The 25,375-nt window shown below is 41.6% G+C and overlaps 3 protein-coding genes across 3 annotated transcripts in view; all 3 read right to left on the bottom strand.

Moving 5' to 3' along the window:
* man1a2 (mannosidase, alpha, class 1A, member 2) overlaps window positions 1-5,160 on the bottom strand; it is a 94,552-nt gene extending 89,392 nt beyond the window's left edge. Inside the window, 4 exon segments of the mRNA XM_072686016.1 lie at window positions 2,985-3,027; window positions 3,030-3,252; window positions 3,254-3,463; window positions 4,232-5,160. Of these exon segments, the coding sequence (XP_072542117.1) occupies window positions 2,985-3,027; window positions 3,030-3,252; window positions 3,254-3,295 (308 nt within the window). The 5' untranslated portion in view covers window positions 3,296-3,463; window positions 4,232-5,160.
* A 6,585-nt stretch (window positions 5,161-11,745) lies between these two features.
* On the bottom strand, window positions 11,746-20,404 carry trim45 (tripartite motif containing 45). Its single transcript, XM_072685152.1, has 6 exons — window positions 19,721-20,404; window positions 17,603-18,354; window positions 14,352-14,481; window positions 13,747-13,861; window positions 13,511-13,637; window positions 11,746-12,775 (listed from the first exon to the last, which is right to left on the bottom strand). The coding sequence occupies exons 1-6, from the start codon at window positions 20,209-20,211 to the stop codon at window positions 12,627-12,629; spliced, it is 1,764 nt and encodes a 587-aa protein (XP_072541253.1). The 5' UTR covers window positions 20,212-20,404; the 3' UTR covers window positions 11,746-12,626.
* A 1,751-nt stretch (window positions 20,405-22,155) lies between these two features.
* On the bottom strand, window positions 22,156-24,919 carry vtcn1 (V-set domain containing T cell activation inhibitor 1). The gene is made up of 5 exons (XM_072686393.1): window positions 24,888-24,919; window positions 24,642-24,706; window positions 23,027-23,386; window positions 22,591-22,839; window positions 22,156-22,262 (listed from the first exon to the last, which is right to left on the bottom strand). The coding sequence occupies exons 1-5, from the start codon at window positions 24,917-24,919 to the stop codon at window positions 22,156-22,158; spliced, it is 813 nt and encodes a 270-aa protein (XP_072542494.1).
* Window positions 24,920-25,375: the final 456 nt, after the last annotated feature.

Genomic DNA, 25,375 nt, shown 5'->3' with positions numbered 1-25,375 from the left:
TGATTTTTCACTTAATGTGCATTCGAGTCTCATCATCTGTGAGTTCAGGGTGTTGCTTCACTATGGGAGCGATACATGATAAAATATTCACACTGCATTTCAATAATTTGATTCCCTGCCATCCAGCAAAATTCACTTATTGTTAGGGAAGTGGCAGTGGCATCACATACTGTGGTTGGCGCAGAGAAGTAGGTAACAAGACTGCCCTCTCTTTGGTAGACAATGCTTGGATACCTTGGCCGGGAAAACACACTGTCCTACACCATTGGGCAAGACTCATAACACTACACCTGTTTAACATGACCTGTGTAACATGATAGAAATGCAAGACTCTGTTTACATCTTGTTACTTTATGCTTCTTAACCATCAAGATTATTTGGATGAGGCCAAGACACATACAAATTCAAATGTTTTTATATATTATAAAAAAAACAGATGAAAATCTGATCACTCAAACCACTTCAGAATTCATAGCAGTGTAAAACACATTAATCTTTCCAAGACACATTCGACAACCAAAACCCCTCCCAGTATAACACCAGTAATTTACATAAATTTACATATTCCATCCCATGCAGTAATTGGATTTCAGTCTGATGCATTTGACTACCAGTGTAAATGCATGTGGTTAAAATCTTATTAGCACACAATCCATATACTAGTCACATAAAGTGACCAGGTGTAAACAGGGTCTGAGTCACTCTGGATAATGCCATCAGTGTAAACACACTGCAGAAAAAAGGCACCCAAACATTGTGGTGATGACAATCTGTCACAACAACAGCCCCATCAGAGCTCAATAGCGGACAGGATGAGATGGAATCACCTTCAACAGGGAGCTTCTAACTCAGTCCTAGATTTAATCTTTCAGTATCGCAGAGATCCATTTCAGGGTCTTTTGGAATTTGCTTTTGCTTTTCTAACATACATCCACACACACTATCAAAATTCATATACTGATAAATAGATGCCTTAGGTTCCTGAACACTCAACGTCCAGCCCAACATTAAACTTGACAGATCTGTCTATGTCTCTCAATTATTTGTAAGATTTTTTTATTTGACACTCATTAATCATAAAATAAATAAATAAATAAAGCAAGCCTGCACCCGTTTAGAAATGAAGGTAATCAGTTAATAAAACAACCTCTCTCCCTGACATGCACCCTTATTCTGAGTTATGCGGCATAACAGAAGGCTGCATTTAAAAATAATGCCAGTATCTCCAAATAAGCACGATATTTAAACTGTATAATGTGGGGGCACTGCGGGAGCTTACTAACTGGTGAGGTCACACACAAAAAAAAAAACTGGTGTGAAAAACGGCCTGTGGTAATAGGAAGTTGGGCAAACTGCTTGAGTCATTCAAAATAACAAGGATAGCGAGGAACCTGGATGAACCATTCTGCTAAATGTGCCGAAAAACAGTTGTAGTCACAGATAGAAACACATTCATCAAGCACCCACTATCCATATACATTTCCTAGGGATGAATCGTGTCAGTCGAGTCAACAAGTGGATATCACTAAACTCTAATTCTAATTGGATTTTGGGGGGGGGGGGGGGGGGGGGGGCTACAGTTAAGAAGCATAGTCTCATAAAGGAAATATATTGACCCCTTTAAACCCCAGACTCAATACAAGAAATGAGTTTGGATCATCACTAATGTAAATGAATCATCTCTGTTTTATGATTCAGTAGCACTGTAACATGGCCTACATGAAAGCAATTCTTACTATTGATCCTTCTCTGTAATGAGTGTGTTCTCAAATCGAGTACAGAATCTCCTGCACGACTACATCCAAAACAACAATAGCCTCTGATCAGTCATCAGCTCGTTTTTTTTATTAATATTGTTATTCCCAAATGCATTTAAACCAATTCGTGTAATGAGTAACGCATGACTACTTCCTTTTCTCCATTCCTGAATCTATTTGAGATCAGCAGGTGTGCAGAAAAACCACAAATGCAGTAAAATACTGGTTGGCTGACTATTTATCATCAGAAAAACTCATTATACCAAACCTTTCACACAAAACAACGTGGAAGGTCCAGAGAGGCACCAATATGGGAATTCTGAGCTGATGCAGAAATCATGTTCATGAACACTGCTGTCAATAACGACATGAATGCATAAATATTAATAAAAAAAGACAACAGAGCTAAACTGAAACTACCTGCAACAGTAACGGTTTCAACACCATGCTGAAGGTTAACAATGCAGTAAAGACAAAAAATATGCAGACATTTAAGCCCAGTGGCCCAGTTTTGCTATACCTTCTGCTGTTCCAGAGTATCAGATTCCAAAAAAAGCTGCCAGCTATATGGTTAGAGGTCAGTTAGTCTAAGATTAGCCAACACAGATTTGCAACCCACATAGTACAATTAACCACAATTAGGAGAACTAAACATGAAGTAGAATAAAAGTATATAGAATAAATGTGAACACAAACTAATTATAAGTTTGGTAAACACCACAACCACCAGAGTTTACAGACCTACTTTACACAAGTGGTTTCTTCAACACCAGGCACTTTAGTCCATAGACAAAACAACGACTACATTCACCCACAGCCAACTTAATGAGAAGCCCTGACCTTGAAGCTCAACCTTGCAAGTGCACAGTTAGAGACAGCGGTCCATCTGCTGATGCACAATGTGTGTTAATCATCATCATCATCATCATCACAATCATCATCTTTTAGTCCTTCATCAACTGTAAGTTTCTGATCACAGAGACCCTCTTGGCTGAATATCTTTGGGGATATGGAATAATGTGTTAAAAAAGAAACAAAAACAACCCAGAAACACTGTTGCACCTGCTTTACTTGCACTGGCGTCCCATAGACTGGCAAACACCTACCAGCTGGTGGTATCACTGTGCTTAGAAGTGTCCGTCCCCAAGTACTTGGTCAAGAGAAGCCCTGTGGTCGAAACCTGAAATGTAATGCTGCCATATCTTTTGCCATTTGAAAATCTCTCACCTGTGCCGATGCTCATCGTGTCCTCCTTGCCCGTGTATGACCTGCCACTGCTATGTCTTCCTTCCTTCCCCGGCTCAATGTGCGGTATCAAAACGTCCTCCAAACCCAGGTCAAAGCGCTTGTGTTTGGAATTGTCCGGGAGAAAGAAAAACGCTCCAAAGCAAAGGGTGATGAAGGCACTGAGGATGAGGAGGAGAATAAACTTCTCGGAGAGCCGCAAGGTCGCTCTGTGGTGGGGGAACGATGAGGCACCTGGAGACAGAGTGGGGTATCCTACGTCCCGAGAGTGGCAGAAGAGCCGGCGTGGTCATATTTTGATATTAGAAGGGGGAAAAAAATGGATGGACAAACGTCAAAGTTGTCTCGTGTAGGGCCACTCTTATCTCATCGCAGCAAACGCACGTCCAACTGCCAAGCTGTCGTTTAGCTCCAGGACAGGAAGAATGTCTCGTCCATCAGAAAATCTGCATCATTTGGCTCTGAAAAGAAAGAGGACAGCATTTTTTTCGCTGGATGCGGTGATACATTTGACAGGCATGGGGGATTTGGATTTTCAGAAAAATGGATTTTCAGTTTCCATGGCAATTTCACTTCCTTCAGTGAGGGCGGTCAAAGAGCAAGCAAGCTAACAGATCCAGAGATATCTGAGCAAACTGCAAGCAGAAGCATGAGGAGAGGAGGAGGAGGAGGAGGAGGATGATAGCTAGCACTAGCTAATAACACAGCTAGCTAATATTCTCGAAACGACACACAAACTTGATACAGAAACATGGACCACGAAGCAGCTGAGACCTAGCTAGTCCTGTTAAGCCGGGGGAGAAAGAGACGACCATTAGCACTAGCGAAAAGCTAAGACATCTGCACAGCAGCTAGCTAACTAGCACTAGCACTAGCAGTAGTTCAGGTAACGTCAGGTAACGTTACACGTCACCATTAGTGCTAGATAGCTATCCTAGCTATCTACTACATCTTCACATTATATACGAAGGCAGATGAGTGATACCTCGGTGCGACTTGAATAATTAACCATTAAACTAAACACTTTTAAAACACATTAAACTACATTTGTATCAGTTTTAAAGAGGGAGATAAATATCATAGTCGGCTCGTACTAGAGCGGCTTTTTTAAAACGGCCAACTGCAGCAAACCCCCGCTACCGCTCCACTTAGCGACATTTAGCTACTAACATTTCACCAACAGTACTGTAACGTTACACTGCGTCCAGCTCCCCAGTGTGTCCACATACCGTGCGAATCCTAGCTAAATCATTCCCGTCCATGGTCCTCGGTGCTCGGTCCTCGTCGTGCTCTGAACGTTTCCTCGACTGTAAACTCGCTGTTCTCGCTTTGCTGGAGAGGGCGATGCATTAGCTGGGCAGCTAGCTCACGTTAGCTAGTAGCACCTTTTATTTATTTATTTTTTTATTATTATTTTTTTTTAAATAACGCCAGGCATTTGATTCTTCACCATGAGCCGGACAAGTTTGACGGAAATTAAAACAAAAATCTGCTAGCTACGACATTGAGTTTTCATTCGCGAATAAGTAGTGCTATAGCTAATCTCGAAATATTACCCAGCAGCGTAGCTAAATGAAGCCGCGGTCGCTGAAGAGTCACATCAGTGACAGTGGGTTCAACCTACACGCACATCGAGAGCAGCCTTCGTCCGCTGAAATACTGAGGTCTCCGCTACGTTATTCACACAGACCCGAAGATTACCGTTATAATGGCTCAGTGTGAAACAGGCCTGTCGCGCCACCTTTACCAAATAGCAAGATTACCACCTCTGTACAGACTAGCCTCCGTGGTTAATACAGTATAATTATTGGCATCGCAGCTGCTGGACGTTATCTAACTAAAGCGAGAAATCCTCTTTTAATAGCGAAATCCACCCGACCTGATCTGAATGCTGCGCCTTTTTCTGTAAAGGCATCTGAGCTAGTAGAGGAGCAGACCGATCATCTGTCTAGCCGCTGCAGCTGCATCACCTCGTCGGTGCCGCGGGTTAAATCGCAGCCCCTGGCCAAAACGCCGAGAAGTGATTTTTTAAAGCATCTCCGTGTCTTCAGATCCTCCTGTTGAATCTAGACGCGCTTAAACCTCCCTTTTTCAGTAGCCATGGGCACCGCCAGCCTCTTATGTCCAGGATGTTGTCACTGCAACAACTAAGTACTCCTCCCCTCAGTCCTCCAACATCCCATCCAGTGGCGCTTAGTAAAGCAAGGGAGCGTCTCACAATTACGCACCGCGGAGAGAGAGAGAGAGAGAGAGAGAGAGAGAGAGAGAGAGAGAGAGAGAGAGAGAGAGAGAGAGAGAGAGAGAGAGAGAGAGAGAGAGAGAGAGAGAGAGAGAGAGAGAGAGAGAGAGAGAGAGAGAGAGAGAGAGAGAGAGAGAGAGAGAGAGAGAGAGAGAGAGAGAGGCTGTTCTTTTTCATTTATTCACATCATTTAGTTTAACGTTAGTTGTGTGTTTCACTCACTCAACACAACATGGGTTATGCTGTACATCACCGTTTAAAAATAACTCAGCCACAGCTACTAAAAGTAGGAGCAGATCTGAGGTTGTTCTCCAACTATTTATCAGATTCTTTGCCTACGATTCATAGCCTTGGCACAAGTGTGCCTGTCAAAAAATGTGCTCACATTCTGCTGAGGTGTGAAGCTATTCATTTAATTCACTCCGTTGTCGAGGCCTTGAGCTGCCAGTAGGCCAGTCTGTTCCTGCTCTACAGCAGCACTCCTCTGATTTATCTCACTCACCCTCAGAGGGTGAATTAGTGGCAGCTCTCTGGCCTGTTGCAAATGTGCCATAAGTGTGGTGCAGAACCCCCCACCCCCACCCCCACCCCCCTGGAAACATCTGATGATGTTTGAGTCAGACTGAAGAAAGCACACTGCCAGCCTGAGAAGAATAGGCAAATAAACAGCATGCATTTGAGGCATATTTGAGATTGAGGATAAAAGCAGATTTTGGAGAGCAAAAAAAGGTAAAGGTGCACATATTTGTAAATACATTATTTAACCCATCTGTGGTAGTGAACACACACACACACACACACTAGTGAACTAGGGCCAGTGAGTACACACACACCCAGAGCGGTGGGCAGACAACTCGATTATCGAACTCGTTATCGATAGCCCGGCGCTCTAACCGCTGAGCCACCACTGCCCCTCACTGCAAGTAGCACATTGTACAAACGTACAAAGTTGGAGACTAAATAAACAAGGTCAAGGGGAAAATGTGAAGAGGTTATTCTGAAAGAAAGATCATCAGAGATGATCAGGAACTGGTACCGTAAGCAGATCAATAGTCATGTCTTTTCCGCCTCTTACACAAGGAGTGGGTAATATGGCAAAAATAGTATATCACAAAGCTTGTGGCTTGGTAATTATTAGGTTCCCTGAAAACCTTTCAGTGGATGGTTTTCTCTGGAACCTTTTTTGTAGCCTTAATGAGATGTGTAAGCTTGTAGATTAGGGAATGTTGCCAGTAGCTAGGGAATTCTAGCTAGCTGGTGGGCTACTTCCCCACATCTCCTTTTCAAACACAGTTCCTCTGTGGGAGCTTTTTTAAGAGTGTAGACTCCAGGCATTAGTGCAGAGTGGTGAATTATGATAGCATAAACTCAGGGTGTGATACCATGTCACCCTTGAGATGTGCTAACTCACTCAAGGGCAAACTGGCTGGCTTTGGTGCAGAGAGATGTCTGTCAATAAGCAATAACAATAGATGGGGATGACACCGGAGCGGACAATTCAGTTAATGGAGCAGCACAGTGCTCTGCCACGTTGCCAAGAAGAAAGATGACGAGTGGGAATGTGGCATGACGGGCAGGTGTGAGGCATAAACAGAGCCTTGTGAGCCTCAGAGCAAGAGCTGGTGCTGGGGTGGCGTTCAGAACGACGACTGATGCTGTTTGAGGGGGAAAGATTTAGGATATGCTCTCTCTGGAGCGTCACTGGCAAAAACCACTCTCGGTGACTTAACGAATGGATATTAAGTAAAAGTAATGAGGCAATAAAAATGATGAAAACAGGACTTGAGGTGTTTCTGTGGCACAGCTTAGCCAACAGTCAGTGGCATCCAACTAGGTGATGCAATGACATCTTTTGTTGTTGTTGGAGTCCTAGCCTGGACTCTTGGATCCTTTGGGGCATTTCCCTTGATTGCGTGATGTTTACAATCCAAGGTCTATTCAGTTGAAGTGCATTGATTGACCGCCCATGAATAATAAGAACTACATCTTAATGCTTCTTTTAGATAATAGAGCACAGTTAGTTTCATCTCCTTAGAAGAGCCCTGCCAACAGAAGGCTCTAGATGCTCTGGAGCAGACGTAAGTATCAGCTGTAGAGGGGGAATATGCTTTACATGCCTTCACTGGCCTGCAAAGCATCAGAACTGGATTCTCTGATATGACAGAGCACCATCCGATATCTTTGCGATGAGTTAAAGAGGCGTTTGTGACCTAGAATTAAAAAACTAACATCAGTACTTCACCTCAGTAATGCTCTTGTGGCCGAGTACAATCAAATCCTCATAGCAAGCCTTTCCAGAAGAGTAGAAGCTATTACTGAAACAAACGTTAAATAAGCAGGTGTCCATAAACTTTTGGACATAGTGTTTTTGGTTTTATTATCCAAACACAAGCAACTACACTATATGTCCAAATGTTTGTGGACACCCCTTCTAATAAATCCATTCAGCTACTTCAGAGATGCGCATACAGCTTGTCTAGTCCTTGTAGAGAAGTACTGTCAATAGAACAGGACTCTCTAGAGCAGATGGACATGCACCTATTGGCACCATGTCTAATGCCAGGCTTGGGCTAGAGGGGTATAAAGCCCCCCAGCATTGAGCTGTGGAGTAGTCGATCTGTGTTCTCTGGAATGATGGCATGATCTCAATCCAATCCTTTTGGGATGAGTTGGGAAGTTGCGGATGAGGTGTGGGGGTGATCATTCAAAATCCTGACCTCACTAATGCCCCTATAGTAGAAAGCCTTCCCTGGACAGTAAAGACAGTTACTCCACCAAAAGCAGGACAAACCCTTAACTTCGGAAGAGACAATGAATGAGCAGGTGCCCCAATCCTTTTGCCCATATAGCGTACGTTATATTTTATAGCCTGTTTTCAACACGTAACACCAATATTCTCCTAATTCTGTGCATAAAATACGGGCCTACCTAAGTGTGTTTTTCATCTACAGCTTGTCAGGTCTAAATGTGTGACACCGGTCTCTGCAGAGGAGCTGAGCATCTCGCACTCTACTTCAAACAGATCTAAGCAGCCCAAAGGGGCTCCAATACTATGTTATGCAAGTTGTCCTGGAAACCAGATTTCTCTTGGCAAATGAATTATTGACACACTGCTGATATAAACTAATCTAGATAAATTATTCAGACAAGCCTTGTGTCTGAAATCTTTAAGATAAGAGATGAAGAGATGAAATTGTAATTTTAAGTGAAGAATAAAGAACCAGGTTTTTTATAACAACACTGGGGTCGTGGAACTGAGATGTGATGGATGACTGATAGACAGCAAGTTCTCACCTTGTACCGAACTTATGTAAGGCAGTGAGGAAGCCGGCTGAACATGCCTATGCTAAGGTGAAAATCAGCTGTGTTGAAAAGGTGTGAATTTAATAAAGAAAGTAGTTTATTGCGATACTGGCAATAACAGCGTATTACACTGCATAGACAGAACTAATCAATAGAGAAAAGCAAAATGCAGGCTAACAGGGTCTGAATGAAATGAATAAAATACCAGAACCAGAACCACAGGTCATTAGCCTTATCAACAAAAGGCCGATATGGTCACAGGTTTCTATTCTGGCCAAGCAGCAGCATGCCTCATAAACCCCCCCCCAAAAAAAACAAAAAAAAAGCAGTTTGAAGACTGAGCCTGATTGCAATCAGGTATGCCTCTGTCTGACTGGAAGGTAAATCTGCAGTCACACCGACCCTTTCGGATAACATGCTGAATAACATTGGACTGTAAATGCTCCGTCCAGACAGCCGGTTTTGGTGGGCTGATACCAATTTAAATTAGGATGTAAGGAGCATGCTGTAGAAATGACCAAGTTACACAACTTCCACTGCAGACCCTGAGCTGCCTGACCTTTTTTTTATTATTTTTTTTATACATTGTGTCTAAGCCATAGTCCATCACCGCCACCTAGTGCTGTGTTAGAAAACAACCGTCTGACTAATAACAACTTCTTCCTGCAGGCTCCCTGTCCTGCAAGTGTTTTGTGTTTTCTCAGTTTAAACACACCAGATCCAACAAATCAGCTCATTAACAAGGCCTTCTTGACTTGAGCTGGGGGTGTTAAAGCAGTAAAATGCTAATGTGTGCAGGGGTAGGGGATACTCCAGGACCAGCTTTAGGAACCTGTGCACCAAGTTCTGTTTAAAAAGCTGTGCTACCTGATCATTGAAGGGATAACATTGTACAAAAAATCCCACAGATTTCTACAGACTTATCAGCGAAAGCAAGTGGATGAAATAATTAAACACTACATTACAAAACCTCTTATGTACATTTGACAAAAAATCTTAAAAGGGAGATACTATGCTTTTTTTGTCAATTTTTAGTCTTGTTGTTCTGTCATTTGTTGTGTTATCCAGTGTCGACCGGAGTAGGATTTGTTCCCTCTTTGAGTCTTGGGGTAGAGCTCTCAATCTGAGGGAGTTTTTCCTACCACTGTCACCTTTGGCTTGCTCAAAAGAGGCCCGGATCTCTGTAAAGCTTTGTGATAACATTTGTTGTGAAAGATATATGGCAGCACATCTACTAAAACTGGATCTATACAGAGAAATGTCAGTGCCATACTGTACAAAGAGAGTAGAAATAGTGTATGTATAGTAGGTGTATAATGTGTGTAGTATACGTATAGTGTAATAAGTTATTGTGTATATTTTTGTAAGGGACTACGCAAGTTTTTCACTCACCTTTACACCTGTGTAATGTGATATGACAATAAACATCATTTGAATTTGATTTAATTGATAAATTTGAATTTAATATAATTGAATTGAATTTAATGCACAATATTGCACTCAGATTGCACATTTGGCTCTGCTTCTTGCATTACAAGCAGTCCTGTTACAATTATACCACAATCATCCAAAGGCATGCAAAAGCAGAAGGTCAAATTGTAAGGTCATGGGCTGCTTTTTTCTGGGGGGTCTTCTTGGAAAATGTACTTTTACCCTCAAACTTTAGACTGTAGCAGACCATGAATGAGGGAGTGAGAGAGATGTGAACTCAAGGTGAAGTAAATGTTAGCTAGCTACTGCAAACAGGGACAACAAGAAAAAACAGGCAAGTCTAGTTTTGCCAGACCACCACTGGCTGCATAGAATCTTCAATGGCCTTTCAACGGTGGGGAGTTCAGGACCAAAACATCTGCTCCTTGTTTTGAAAAAGGTGTTGTGGCATAAAATTGCATGTTATGTTTCATGTGCCATTTCATGTGAACCTGCCTAGTAAAAGACTCTAGACATAGTCTTAAGATGTGTATGGCAGTATGGTAGTAATGTTGGACAAGACCAGTAAACAGTGTGTGCATTATAATTTAAAAGAAACAGGCATTTCAACCAGCTCTTCACTGTGTGCTGTCTGATCCTCGAGATATTTTAGCAAAAGCATGTCACACATTTTATTCAGACACTAAACTGTCCTAAAAGTATCTGGTGTGACCCCGGCTAAATGTTTCTGGTAACTCCCATAAACTGCTTTCTTCAGATCCTTTCACAGCATTTCTGTTGGATTAGGGTCAGGAATTTGACTTGGTCTTTCCAAAACATTAACTTCATTCTTTTTTAGCCATTCTTTGGTAGCATGACTCGTGTGCTTAGGATCATTGTCTTGCTGCATGACCCACATCTTGCGCTTGATGTGATGGTTGTTAGTCGAGCTGGGGAGGGTAATAATGGTCTTGAATTTCATCCATTTGTTCCTCCATCTGTCTGATACTGGATTGGTGTCCAAACTCTTTTTCCATGCCATGATATACTTCCACAAACTTGTATGGACTTTGATAGCTCCTGTTCTTTAAATAAAACAGGGCGTCCACTCACACATATTTGCCATCCCAGTGACTGAAAACACCTGACTTTAATTTCACCTTCAAGTGATCTGCTAATCCTAAAGGTTCACATACGTTTGCCACTCACAGATCCGTAATATAGGATCATTTACCTCAATAAATAACGGTCTGATATTTAGTCCTTATCTAGTTTTAGGACCTTTGTGAAAATCTGATGAAGTTTAAGGTCAACATTATGCAGAAATATTGAAAATTCTAAATAGCTCACAACTTTTTAAGCACCACTGTATGTGCTTATTTTTCCTATGTCAATAAAATATTATACGAATAATTTGTAGTATATTAGGAAGTATTTTAGTGATTGTCAAAAATAAAATGCAATAAACACCCACATGTGTAAATGCTAACTGTTATCAGGTTTTAAAGTAAGTTCATTTTAATTGGCACTTTAAACAAAGAAGCCTCGCCCTGAAAGTAACAAGATACGTTATCTGTGTTCCTGTGATATCAAGCTACATGTCTTTCCAACTAACTATTCTTCTAGATATTTTCATTCACCTTGCTTTTCCACAAAACAGACACACAATAAAGGAGGAAGGAAGCAGAGATTCTATCAGTAGACATAAGTCCAGCTAACTATTTGCTGAAAGCTCCAACTGTTTATTTGATGTACAGGAAAACTACAGATACTAGCATTGGAACCAAAGATATTAAAGGTTTTTAGGAATGAAAAGTTCCAAAGCATATTTCGTTGCAGTCCAGTGAAAAACATGCATCTCCAAATTGGGAACGTTACAGAAGAAGAACGGAAGTCAATGTAAAATAAAAGAGCATTTCTGTTGGTCTAATTCATCCCGAATTACACTGTGCATGGTGTACAGAGCAGCTACAGGGTTCAAAACAGAGAAAACTAAAAATGGACAAAACTTGGAGATGCATGGCTTTCACTGGACAGCAGCGATTTATAGAATTGGCAGTCTTTGGTATAGCACTCACATTCACAGATTAAAGAAAATATATTGCTCTCCATACTGACCTAATGCAACATTACTAGTTTATTATTATACTTGAGCAATCCTAGAGAGTCTGCGCTCATACAGATGTGATGCAGTAAACCAGTGAGTGAGTATTAAAATACAGCAGTGTTGAAGGTATATACAATCATTCTATAATACAGCCCTGCTAAAATCTTGCTCTCTTCATACAGCTGGTTTAGGAATACTTAACTCTGTTGATCCACATGTTCATATTTAGCACCTTTGAATCTTTGGTTGGCTCAAATCTTGCTTAAAGCACTTCAAATAGACATTTAAACAGAACACTTCAAACAGAGCATCAATGTGAAACTGTTGGCTTCACAATGATAAGGAGTGGTATGCCGGAGTGGTATTTTCGGTGTTTGTCTGGAAATAATGTGTGATAACCTGACACAGTGTGTCTGACTGACACAGACACTGTGTGACATTTAAAAATAACAATGACATTAAAAACAAGGGCATGTTTGCAAGTTGCAGAACATCTCGTACAACGTAGATCTGAGAAGACTCCCCTCCTCCTCCTCCTCCTCCTCCTCCTGATGTTGGACTTTTTCTAGAGCTCCACAGTTCGGACACGTCCACGAGGAGAGCCTGGCCCAAGAGTTCGCACACACTCAGACGCCTCCACTACACTCCCGCAGCACGACCAGTGCGGCTTTCCTGGATGACCCTTATGGCCATGTCCACAGCCCTGGAAGCCTCCTGAGCATGCCCAACACACAACAGAGGACCATGAGTATCAAAACCAGCTCATGTACTACAAAAGCATACCACATGCAATCTGTACATTTTATTTTTATAGTAAACTGCATTTAGAGTTTCTCCGTTGGACAGTGCAAAAGGACTACGCTGGACTACGCTAATCTTTTAACAGCAGATCTCCAGTCAAAATGCTGTAAAGTTCATGCTTAATCCTTTTTTTGTGTTTTGTTTTGTAAATCAAACAGTTACAGTAGTGATTATGTATAATAGATAGATTTTACTTTATATTGTTGACAGTAAGAATAAGTACAAGGCAACAAAATTAGCAGATCTATCAGATATATAATCACATACAAACACACACACACGGTAGTATATAATCGATTACGTCAAAAAAGTGTTTTAATTTTTCTGTTTTTATATTTTATTCTAATTTATTAATAATTAGAAATTTAAATAACTAATTTTTTTACTGTTGTATTTTATAATTTTTTATTATAGATTGTGAAACACTTTGAGCTCCATTTCCTAAATAAAATGTGCTATATAATATATAATACTTTATTATGGAATAATAAATAAGTTTTCATTTGTATTTATAGTTATTTCTATTCTATTTTCAACTGTTAAAATTATGAAATACAAAAAACAGCAGCATTAATTTTTTACCACTACCTGACTATTGTAATTTATTAAAGCCTACATAAAGTCTATTAAAGTCTATCAAACGTCTACCTGGCATGGTTCCTGTGCAGCCACAGCGAGCCTCTTTAGCGCCACCACTGGAGCAGAAGGAGCAGCAGTGGAAGATGCCATGATGGTGCCGGAACTTACTCTTCACAGTCAACACAAAAGGTGAGCCCTGCAGGAGCAGAGAACACTGGGACATCAGTCGTAGAGACATCCCACCTTTGTGAGCAATAAGACTGGATGGTTAAACTAAAACACAGTTTTATCAATCCCAGCTTTACCTTCACGTGCTGCGCTTGCACACACACCCATACAGAGTATGACCCAGGCTCCATGGGGGTGTAGGAGACAGCATATGAACCATCGCTGTTATCTACCACAGTCGCCTCCACTACACTGAAGGGAAACAAAAGGTTTGTGAAACAAAAAGAGTTGTGCCATCAGTATACTGTAAAACACCCAAACACACTCACTTAAAGGGGAAGTCCAGTATATATTCAGAATTTTTTCTATAATTAAAAGGTGAAAATAGAAGTGATTTTTGAATAACTCGGTAAGTCGGAGGTGTTCACAGTGGCACAGATAGAAACCTTCATTCAGAAGGCTTAATACCTCCAAAAGCTTCTTTACAGAAAGTAGTTATTTTAAGACGAATAGTAAGATTAAAAAATAGTAAATAAGAGTCATTATTTTCCAAAAAATTACTATTGTCCACATTACATATAACACTCAGGAGACTCCTGTAGGTTACATCATTAGCATTCCCTTTATAAAAAAAAAAAAAAAAAAAAAAAAAAAATGGCTTTTATCATTCTGGGCAGCAGTTTAACCACTACCTTAAAGGCATGCAGGCAGTAACTCTCTCTCAGTTGGGGGTCACACTCACCAGTCCTTCCTGTCCTTGTGGACTATGCTGACTAGTACAGGGTCTCCTCCTTTGCCCATGGGCTCCCCTGCAGAGTCCTTGCAGACCAGTGAGAACTCACCCCTTTCACTTACCACACCCTGCTGGACACCTGTGGGTTACAGAGCACAGAACACGCCTTAGTTCCTCAGGAGACCCTTTTTCAGAGACAAGCTGAGACCGGGAGACTTTTACAGCTTCTGTGTGAGGACTGTAATAAGGCACAAAAGCACAGAGCACCAAAGCAGAACTCCAGTGGGCTGATTTTATTAATGAACATTTCCTCTTTCATTTCGACGTCTTTTTATTTTATCAGTTAAAGCTAAATGGAGTGAATGGCTCCAGATGGCAGGCGCATGGCTCTTGGGCTCTGTCTTAATTACAGCTGCAGCTGTTAGTGACAAATTCCAGCTTTATAGATGTAGCTGACCTCAGATTCAGACACTCAGCCAGACGTGCCACTTGAATCTGAGCCTGTGGTCTTACGGCACGACTTTGTGGATTATCACATACATAAAAAAGATTAACGTCAGGATAATAAACATAACAACAGCATTTCCTTCCATCAAGCACATCAATTAACCTACGGCAAAGAAGAAGTCACACACCTAAAAATGAAAAGCCCCCAAAGGTTTGGTGTAGAGTAAATAATGATGCCAGGTTTTAATAGTAACAGATTAAGCCATTACTTAATTTATCATTCATCAGTCAGGGGTATTAAAAGGGAGTTTGTCCCACCTGCAGTAATAGCCTATGCATATTTGGGGAGGATTTTCTCTAGACTCTGGGACTTTGCTGTGAGGATTTGATTGCATTCAGCCACAAGAGCATTAGTGAGGTCAGGTACTGTTGTTGGACGATTAGTTCTAGATGCCAAACGCTGCACCAACTCATCCCAAAGATATTCAGTGGAGCACCGCACATCCCTCCAGAGAACACAGTTTCATTGCTCTACAGCTCACAGTTCTGCCCAAATAACACCCCCCAGCTGACGCATGGCATTAGACAAAGACTCAGATGTGCAGCTGCTCCAGAGCTTTGCATTCTATAACTTGTTACTCCATCATTAACCACAAGCACTAAACTAAAGAGGTAGAATTTATTTTTTTGTTTTGCCCTGTCTGAGTGGAATGGCCTATTGTTATTTACACTAGCACATACCTGGTTCTCAGATCTAAATCCTATCAAAGAGAACAGTGTCAAGCTTTAGAGCTAGTTTTTAGAGCCATATTAAGCCTATTAAGCCTCGAGTCACCACTGGCACTGCAGTTGTGTGAAAAACTGACTCTTAGTCACCTACATTTCAAACTACAAATCAGGTCCAGTGCCACTAGAAAGGTTTCGGAGCCTTCCCATTTTTTTTTAAAACTTTTGCATAAATCAGAATCATCTAGAGTCTAATTATACAAATGACAAAAATATATACTACAGTTACCCTCCCAATAAAATAGGCAGTCAGATTGGCAGATATCTTGCACTGAGTGATGTCAATGTCCCTGTGTCCACCACTGAATAAGAACTGTGTTTGTGGCAAGAGAGCAAGGAGGAAGCCATTACCCTCCAAAACGTTTACTCCAGACCACATGGGCAAGCCAGAAGGTTCGCAAACGTTCTAGCAGCACAGTGACTGTAGAAGTAGGACATGGGTGCAATATGTAGCGACAAGCTGCTGACAGAGGATTTCACATAAGTGTTTTTATCTCAGTACAGGCAACACACAGACTTAGCACACTACACAATGGAGGTGGTTTTTACAGAGACACTATAGTAAAGAGAGTGCATTGACTATGCTTCTCTCTGAGCTTTTTCTGCACCACAGTGCAGGGTTTAATTCAGACAGAAACAAAGTCATACTTCAAAACTGCTCACCTGGTTAAAAAACAAAATAATAAAAAAATAATAAATGATAATAGTTACTAATGATAATACACACAGCTGTGTGCTTTTCACACCATCTCAGGGTCTTTTTAACAGTCTGGCTGGTAAGTGAACCTCTAATGAGGCACGTTGTGACACAGCAAAGGAAACCAGGACTGACACCACCAACTGAAAAGTTGCCATGGGAACCAGGAATGTGATCTACTAGTGTTCCCTGCATTCCATTCCCCCAGGCATGTGCGTGCATGTGTGTGTGTGTGTTTGTATATTCTGCTTGTGGCAGAAAAAGTAAGATGTTCAAACAGAACAGAACTGACTGAAGAGGCAGGTGATGTATTTTCATTGTGAATAATGTGGTTTGGAGCAAATCCAGATGAGAGCATGAGAGTGTGGCAGTGGTATGCACTCTAGTAGTGACAGCATGTGTGCCTGCTGCAGCTGTACTCTCTGCAAATTCTGCAGAGTTCATTGTATCTGACCCCTTATGCACCCGTGCCCTAGAGTTGTCTACAGTGGATTTAACTATTTCTACAGTGGGGTTAGGAAGTAAAACAGCATTGTGCGAGAACTGATATTGCTCGCCTGGGTACTGAGCCAGTCACACACCTACACTCAATATCAACATCAAAACATCTAAAATTGCTTCATCAAGTTTTTACAGTTCTGGGTGATTTATTGTTAATATCAATACATCATTATATTGACATGCAATTCTTCAGTTTTAGCATTCTGGAAAAAGCTCTGGAAAGAGAGACCACCCTACATTATCAGTTTCTCTGGTTTTACTATTTATAAGCAGTGTGTTTAGGGAAATTTGCATTTGCGTTGTATTTCATAAAACCACGGACAACATTTCCCCTGAATTCCAAATAAAAATACTGCTTTTTGGAGCATTTATTTGCAGAAATATCAACTGCTCAAATAATGCAAATAAATGATTATACTAATTATAATGCAAAGAAGTTATTCCTCAAATTTAAACATCACAGAACTAATATTTGAACTATGAGAGCATTCAGAAATCACTAACTATGAAATAACCTTGACTGCTCATCACAGCTGTGTCTTCCCAGAGCTATATTATCCAATAACTAGCAAAAATAGTAATTACAAAAATAGTTATGTCCAGGACCTTAGCCTTGTATGGCCCAGAACCAATGTGTCATTCAGTAACTCCACCCCTCCACCACTAAATCGCTTTTCTTTCAGCTGAACGACAAAGCTGCCTAATAAACTATTCTTCTATTGCTGAAATATGCACCAGTACCTCCTACATGCTCTGTGATAGGGCAAAAGAATCCATCATGTTTTTCCATGAACTACTGCTAACTTGCCTCTTTAACCCTTATCCTTACCTTCTCCCTGGATGGTGCATTTGCTGGGGTCTACTGTCCTGGCATGCAGGACTCCAACCATGGGGAAGCTGTCCACCTGCCCAGCGCTCTCCTGTGGTAAAAAGTACATACTGCTACCGTTGTCATTCCCGACTGTGGCTGGGTGTGGATCATAGCCACACTCCAGCAGGCTCATTAACCTCCTCATGGTGACTCCCTTGGCACTCAGGATCTCTGCTTCAGAGCCACATGTGAGCAGGCGTTCTGCGAACTCCACACTTCCGCGGGCGTCGGACAGTGCCTGCTGCAGCTGGACGCTCTGCAGGTTGAGCTGGTTTCGCCGCTGAAGCCTCAGCTCCTCCAGAGTGCGCAGCAGAGAGCAGCAGTGGGCCTCCACCGCACTGGCATAGCTCCGAGCAAAAGCCCGAATCTCGCTCGCCAGCGAATCAGTGCGAGTCTTTAAGGCTTCCTGGGATATCTCCACACGTCGCAGCGCCTCCTCCAGACGGCCGAGACGAGGCCTCAGGCTCCCAGAAACCAGCTCCCGGATACGATCACCATGCTGGTTAATGACATCATGAGTTGGGCTGCACTGGTGGTCCCGGTGAAACGCGGCAGCACACTCCAGGCAAACGGCCAGGTCACAGGGGTCACAGAAGAGCCGCAGCTCCTGACCTGGGTGCAGCGAGCACAGGACAGGCCGGGAGAGACGACCCTGGGACTTCAGGTCGTCCAAGCTATGGATAGAGTGACTTGATGTCCGCTTCTGCCTCCTGTGGAGAACAGTGCAATGTGTTAAGTCAGACATATCAAAGTCTGTGCTGGAAGGCCACAGCTGGGGGAAAGCTTAACTGGCCACCCAGGGGCCCTTGGGCCTAAATTTTGTGTCCACAAAAAATATTATTGGCTTCTTCTGTTAAGTGGGAAGGGGGGTGGTCATAGAGACTGCAGCTGCACCCAAAGCCACAGCCCTGCAGAGATTTCTCTCTGCTAACAATCTAAATTCAACTCATGAAGGTCTTGCGGCACTATATGTCCAAACACATCCAGACACCCTTTTTAATAAGTGTGTTTAGCTACTCTAAAGTGCACCCATTGCTGACAGAGGCGTTCTGTTGAGCATACAGTGTACAATCTCTATAGAAAAGCAGCTGCATGTGAGACTTTGCACGTTTGAAATTATGTTTGTTTGTTTATTCCAAAAGAGGTACATGTTTATCAGTACCTCATTCATTGCTGAAAAGCAATCAAATCCTTATAGCAATGTTATAATGTCTAGTGTCATGCCTTCCAGCCTTCTTACAAGAGATGAAGCCGTTATCATAATAAAGAGAAGACAAACTCCCTATTAACACACTTTAACACACTTTATTTGAGAAGAAACACTGGATAAGCAGGTGTCTGCACATATAGTGGACATATAGTGTATAAAAAATACAAATAGTGTATATTAATATAATAAATATACATATAGCATATAATAAATGTAGTAATGCCATTTTGTTCATTGTTTGAGATTATGTAAATCTGGCTGTTCTTATTTACATTGTGTCAAAATTTCATGATGGATGGACCAATAGAAATGATAGAAAATCTATAATTATTTGGATTCTTTTATGACATGGTAACATTAATGAGATTAATTTGTTGGAAAGAGAAAAAAAACATTAGTTCATGATTTCAGCAGTTAAAAGTAATATAAATTAATATCTAATAAAAATGACGGTAATCAGAAAAAGTTACAGCAGGAAAAAATAAAGCCAAAAAGCTTAAGATAGAAAACTCAAGAGTACAGTCTTCTGCAAAAGTTTGGACACCCCTGTTGAAAAGTCACATTTAGCTAATTTTCTTGGTGGAAATATAACTTAAATATGACACATTTTAAAGCTCAATTTCTGTATATTATCTGAAATTAACATATATATAACTTATTTCATTTGCCATTATTTTTGAACATTTTGTAGTCTTTGCAATATGTTCAATCAAGCACATCATACACAGTAACTGTGCTTGGGAATGTGCAGACGTGTCTTTGTAGAGGATGTGAACCTAATCCCACTTAGAAAACCAAAAACGCATGGAAACGTTTGCATAAGACAGTCTGTACATTTACACCAATAAACATGAGCTCATACTGACCTGTGAGCCTGGCTACAGAAGTCGCAGAGGTTGACGCAGCACACCTCACACCGCTTCCCTGCATCACTGTCGCTGCACAGATCACACAAGACGCTGTCCTCCAACAGGAGAGTCTCCATGAACACTTCGTCCAGGGCAAGGTGGTCAGTAGTGAGCCCATCCACGCCCGATGAGGGCAGGTCCACTTCGGAATCGCACGCAGGACACAGGACCGTCAGAGGGATCGGACTGCGCCCGAGACCCTCATCCCCAGACCACGGTCTCCTCCGGTCAGCGCCCAGCACGGAGAACGGCTCGATCTGCCGAATACAGTCGGCGCAGAAAGTGTGCAGACACGGGAGGATTTTAGGCTCCCTAAACATCCGGTCACAGACCCGACACACGGCTCTGGAGTTACTGAGATTCCCATTCCCATTCCCATTCCCATTCCCGTGGATCGTCTTAATCCCAGACTTGGGCTCGTGAGCTAGATCTCCCTCACGGAATGACATCGTAACCGTAGCAACGTAGCTAAATCCAGTCAGCTCTGCAACACTTTCGCCAGAATGGCTCCGAATAACCGAATAACAAAGAAGAAAACCAGGCGAGCCTCAAAAACACCTCAGAAATCTGACTACAGTTGAAATTCCTGACTCTGTTAAGTTTATGAAAACCGTTCTAAGGATAAACACCGTTAATAAATACTCTTTACTTTCTGCCTCCAACAAAGTTTGGCGACTCTCCGCCGAGTTCCTCTGAGAGTTGAGAACCTTTGTTGTGGACCAATCAGCGAACGCGGACGCGTTTGTGGGCGGGACTTGTACTGCTCTCCGAGGCTCAGCCAATGTCTGCCTCCATCTGCTGGAGAGAAAGACCAGCCTGTGGTCTGTTAACTATACAGTAAACCGGGGCTAGACCTGCTCACTGTACACCGTGCCCTTCAGCAAGCGACGCCATGCCACACCACTTGGGGCGCTAGTCTGTTGCCCTGAGCAGGGCTCATCAATTCCAGTACATTTGGGGGGTTTCTAAATTTAGGAGGCAAACTAAACCTGGGATTAAACTGTTGAACAGAACCAGGCGTGTTTGGCCAGGGAAATCTCCAAACTGTTGGAATTGCTGACACCTGCAGTAAGCAAAGTGGCGATCCAGACCCCTCCATTATTATTCTCACACCCCATATACACCCACAAAGTCCGCTAATTACACACTGAAATGAAGCAGTTGTGTGCAAACTGTGCTGGACTCCAGCCCACCAGGTCTGCTGGACTCCGCCAACCCCTGTGTTCCAGCTGAGGGACGTGAGGTGATTTGTTTTCAATATTATTAAAGATGGGGGTCATGCAAAAATCTTGTATCTCTCTCTCTCTCTTTGTTGCTGTTTTGAACATCTGTCAGTTTTTTTACATTGTGTGGATCAATAGTTTGTTGCTACTATTTAGAAGATACAATGTTTTTATATGACAGCAAGAATATGTAAAGGTGCACATATTTGTCACTGTAAAGTGTACACTGTACAGCAAAATGTGTCCTCCGCATTTAACCCAGCTGTGGTAGTGAACACACACACTAGTGAACTAGGGGCAGTGAGTACACACACACCCAGAGTGGTGGGCGGCCAACTCCAGCGCCCGGGGGAGCAGAGAGGGTAAAGGGCCTTGCTCAAGGGCCCAACAGTGGCAGAGCCAGGGAATCGAACCCACAACGTTGTTATCGATAGCCCGGCGCTCTAACCGCTGAGCCACCACTGCCCTCATATTCAATATGTAATTGAAGATTATGTTCTAAATGTTAATGTGATAAATTGGCTTTTCTTATAGGTCATATCAGCTGTGCATCAAATTGTGAAAAAACGTTCCCCTGGTTATATCTAGAACCATCAAAAAGAACAACTCAGTGAACTATATATGAATGCATATATAGTTATTTGCCATAAAATGGTTCTTTACATAAAAGGAAAACCTATCCAGCTTCTTTTAGAAATGGTTCTACATTATTAGCCAGAGAACCTTTTTTGGTATATATATATATATATATATATATATATATATATATATATATATATATGCAGTTTGAAGCATTTAGTAAGCAGGATGTAGTGAACAGTAAAGGAGTTTAACCATTCTGAACATTATTTTTCATGTGATTTGTCCAAAACTGTGAAGTGTCCCAATGTTTCACTAAACCTGTTCCCTAATGACATATTTACTATGAGTAGAACTGGAGATTGATTTGATATTTGAGAAAAAAAAATCTATAGGTGACAGAAAAGATCCTTATTATTTACATTTATTTACAGCAATCTAAGAAAAGTCTGTCGGAACTGTCTCTTCTCAAGGACGTCAAGTTACAAAGTCTACAAATTAAAAATCAACAAACACACATTTACCACAGTGTATTTTAGAGCAGTCCCTGTGGTTGGCGTACAATTTCCATCAAGCTCTTGAATCCCTTCATCATTCCAGCATGTAGAGAAGAAGGGGGGTTATCCCAGCTAGTTGTAATGGCAGCGCTTTTGGTGATGAACTAGTCAGAAAATATGAACTCCTCAAATCTCCATCACCTGCCGAGTCAAAGAAGAATCAAGAAGAATGGGTCATTTTTTGGCCAGCCTTTTGGACTACAACTAATGGTGTGTGACTTTCCCATAACATGCTCTGAGATCATTCCTTTAGACAGACCAATAGTCTTGAGACCTTAGTGTTTATTGGGCATACTTGCTGTAGTTGCCATAGTATCACTGAATAAAGATAGGCTGGTGCCATCACTAGGGCTTGTGTAAATGTTTTCATTGTGGGTGAGCACGACTGTTTCCATTTGTGTTTGGCTGTATATCTATGCGTGTTGGTACAGCTATATGTCTACAAACATGTAGGCTATTTCGTGCATACCTGTTACTGCAGAGACTGATTTGATGAGGGGGTTCTGGATTACACAGGTGTACGTCTCGGTGCTTGTCAGTGGGCCTGTAAGGTTGCTCACCACTTGCACGATTCCCTCTGAAACATTGTTAAACTGGGTGCTGCTGTTTAACTGTTTTCCGTTTTGGTCTGACCAGATTACCGTAGGGTTGGACTGCCATCTTGGAGCTTCAGCTTTTAGGCCATTGTCTGACTTGGAGATCGTGGGAACTGAATAGACTGCAAACAGCACACAAAACAACACTCATGAATGTCATGATGAGGTATCATGATCGTTCAAAAGTTAGGGCTTACCACATACACACAGTGAATCATTTTGTATCATGAATCAAATTCAGTCACGGGCTGCCTGCATTGTTACACCCCCCCATTTTTGAATATACTAAAATACACTGGAGTTGCTTACCACTCACTCTAAGGTCAATGTCGACTCTACCCCAGACTCCAGGAGCACTCACACTGCTGCGGTACACACCTGCATCCGCCATCCTTACACTCCTCAGGACTAGGGAAGCGTTGCCACCAGCGATGGCATCTGGGAAGAGCTGAGCCCGGTTTTGGAACAGTGAGTTCTGATCCTGTAACTGTGCTGCGTTGTTCTTGTACTGATAAACCAACCCACTGAGACCATCTTTCTCCCAGGTGATGAGCACGTCACTAGAACGATCCCCTCCAGTTTTCGTGAGGAACCTGCATTCCAGAACCACGTCTTGTCCTAGGTTACCCACTGGAAAGGGGGCACTAGTCTTCACAGTGCCCTGGGAGGCTTAGGAGCACACACACATGTACAGAAAATACAGTTATTCCTTGACAATAATAATAACAACCAATTAATGTTTGCTTAAACTAAATTTGACTAAATTAGAAAGAAGGCATGTTGCCGCTGTATCAGGCACTAAAATGTTTAACCAGTGGAGCCCTGTTTGGTGTTATGCACAACTATTTCTAAAAGGTTCTTTAATGAACCATCTATAAGATTTTACATAATTTAGGCATTCATATGATATAATACCCTTTGATATATTACCATTATTTTGTGTATATATAAGAAAACCCTTTAAATCCCCCCTCCCTCCCTTTTAAGGGTGTCTATTGCTTCTCACTCCTAACTCCAATCTTGCAAATTGTTTTATTGAACTAGTCCATTTTTTTTGTGTGTTCCTTTGTATATATATAATTTGTATATAACTACGCTCTATTATTTGCCCACATATCCCTTTTTAATGGAAATTTAAAATAGCATTGCTGTCACACAAAAACCTTGTATCTCCAAAATCTCCAATAAAAGTCAATGTAAACTTATTATTATTCCAAGTTTAGAAGCATTTCTATTGGACCATAGCCATAACATTTGTATCATTAGTTGCCTAATATTGAGTAGGCCTCCCTCGAGCAGCCACAACAGATCTGACTCGTCGAGGCATGGCCTCCGTAAAACCCCTTTTGTGAGATGGGGCCTCCATGAATTGCATCAATGAGGTTTTGGTGCCAATTACCCTGTCACCGGTTCACCGGTTGTCCTTTCTTGGACCACTTTTAGTAGGTACTGACCACTGGCCAACTGTGTTCTGACACAGTTGGCCCAGATCAAAGTGGTCAAAGTGGCTCAGATCCTTACCTATGATTTTAACACATCACCTTCAAGAACTGACTGTTCGTTTGCTGCCTAATATATCCCACCTCTTGACAGATGCCACTGTAGATGAATGTAACTAATGTTCACTTCACCTGTCAGTGGTACTAATGTTATGGCTGATGAGTGTGCATTGACACAATGTAAAGAACAACTGTCCGACAATTTAAATTATGTTGAAAAGTCTTTTTGTGCGTCAGCAACATATGTTTGTAATAGTCACTGGTTTATGTACCTCCTGTTATAACGCTTCATTTTAAGATCTTATGAAGTTGTAATCTATCTATATATCACAACAATACAACAATAAGCTTTTCATACAAGATGCATAGAAAAACAGTTAGGAGATTGATAAATAGTAAAATATGTTCAGAACATTCAGGCTAACCTGAAAATGCAATTGCCAATAGGAGAATGATGAGTCCAGCACATACAAATATAAGGACAATCATGCTGTGAGAGAAAACATCAAAAATGACACATTGATTTTTCCATAAATAACAATCAAAGTAATGTTATGAATAAAGTGATTCCAAATGTATAATCAATTGAGATTAGTTTTATGGCACCGTAAAAACACAGTCAAACATAGTGGTGTCAATCTGAGTAATGTAGAAAGTTGCAGAAAGATAACCTCCAAAAGATGATCTGTCCAATCGAAGCCATGCTGCAGTCATCTGATACGGAGTGTGTGCTACGGTGCTGATGAATCGATCCGTGTGTTCTTCATTTCTGACAGACGCGCTCTGCTGAAGGTCCGCTCCTGTCTGTCGACCTCATGCCAGCTTCATTCCTCATCTCAGCCTGAAGCATGGGAGTACTACCTGCTCCTTCTGTCAATATTGTCACTGAGAGGCGTATGCTGACCCTACTGATAAGGCTGAGCTGAAATGGCAGAGTGCCATTTTATTAAGTGAAGCCCTGAAAAAACAAACCACTAATATGTTCTAAGGGTTCTCACCTATGCTCAGAGTGAAAACACATGGAAATGATGCTTTCATACCTACAGTCTCTTTAGGATGAAAATAGTCATTTAGCCATGCATTTCACAGGATTAAGTGAAACCCATGAAGCCAAATTTACTAGGGAAATCATACAACAGGTTAAACAACTTGCAGAGAT

The sequence above is a fragment of the Salminus brasiliensis genome, chromosome 8 (assembly GCF_030463535.1).
Source record: "Salminus brasiliensis chromosome 8, fSalBra1.hap2, whole genome shotgun sequence".
Lineage (NCBI taxonomy): Eukaryota > Metazoa > Chordata > Actinopteri > Characiformes > Bryconidae > Salminus > Salminus brasiliensis.
This window is presented reverse-complemented; position numbering and strand designations above follow the sequence as displayed.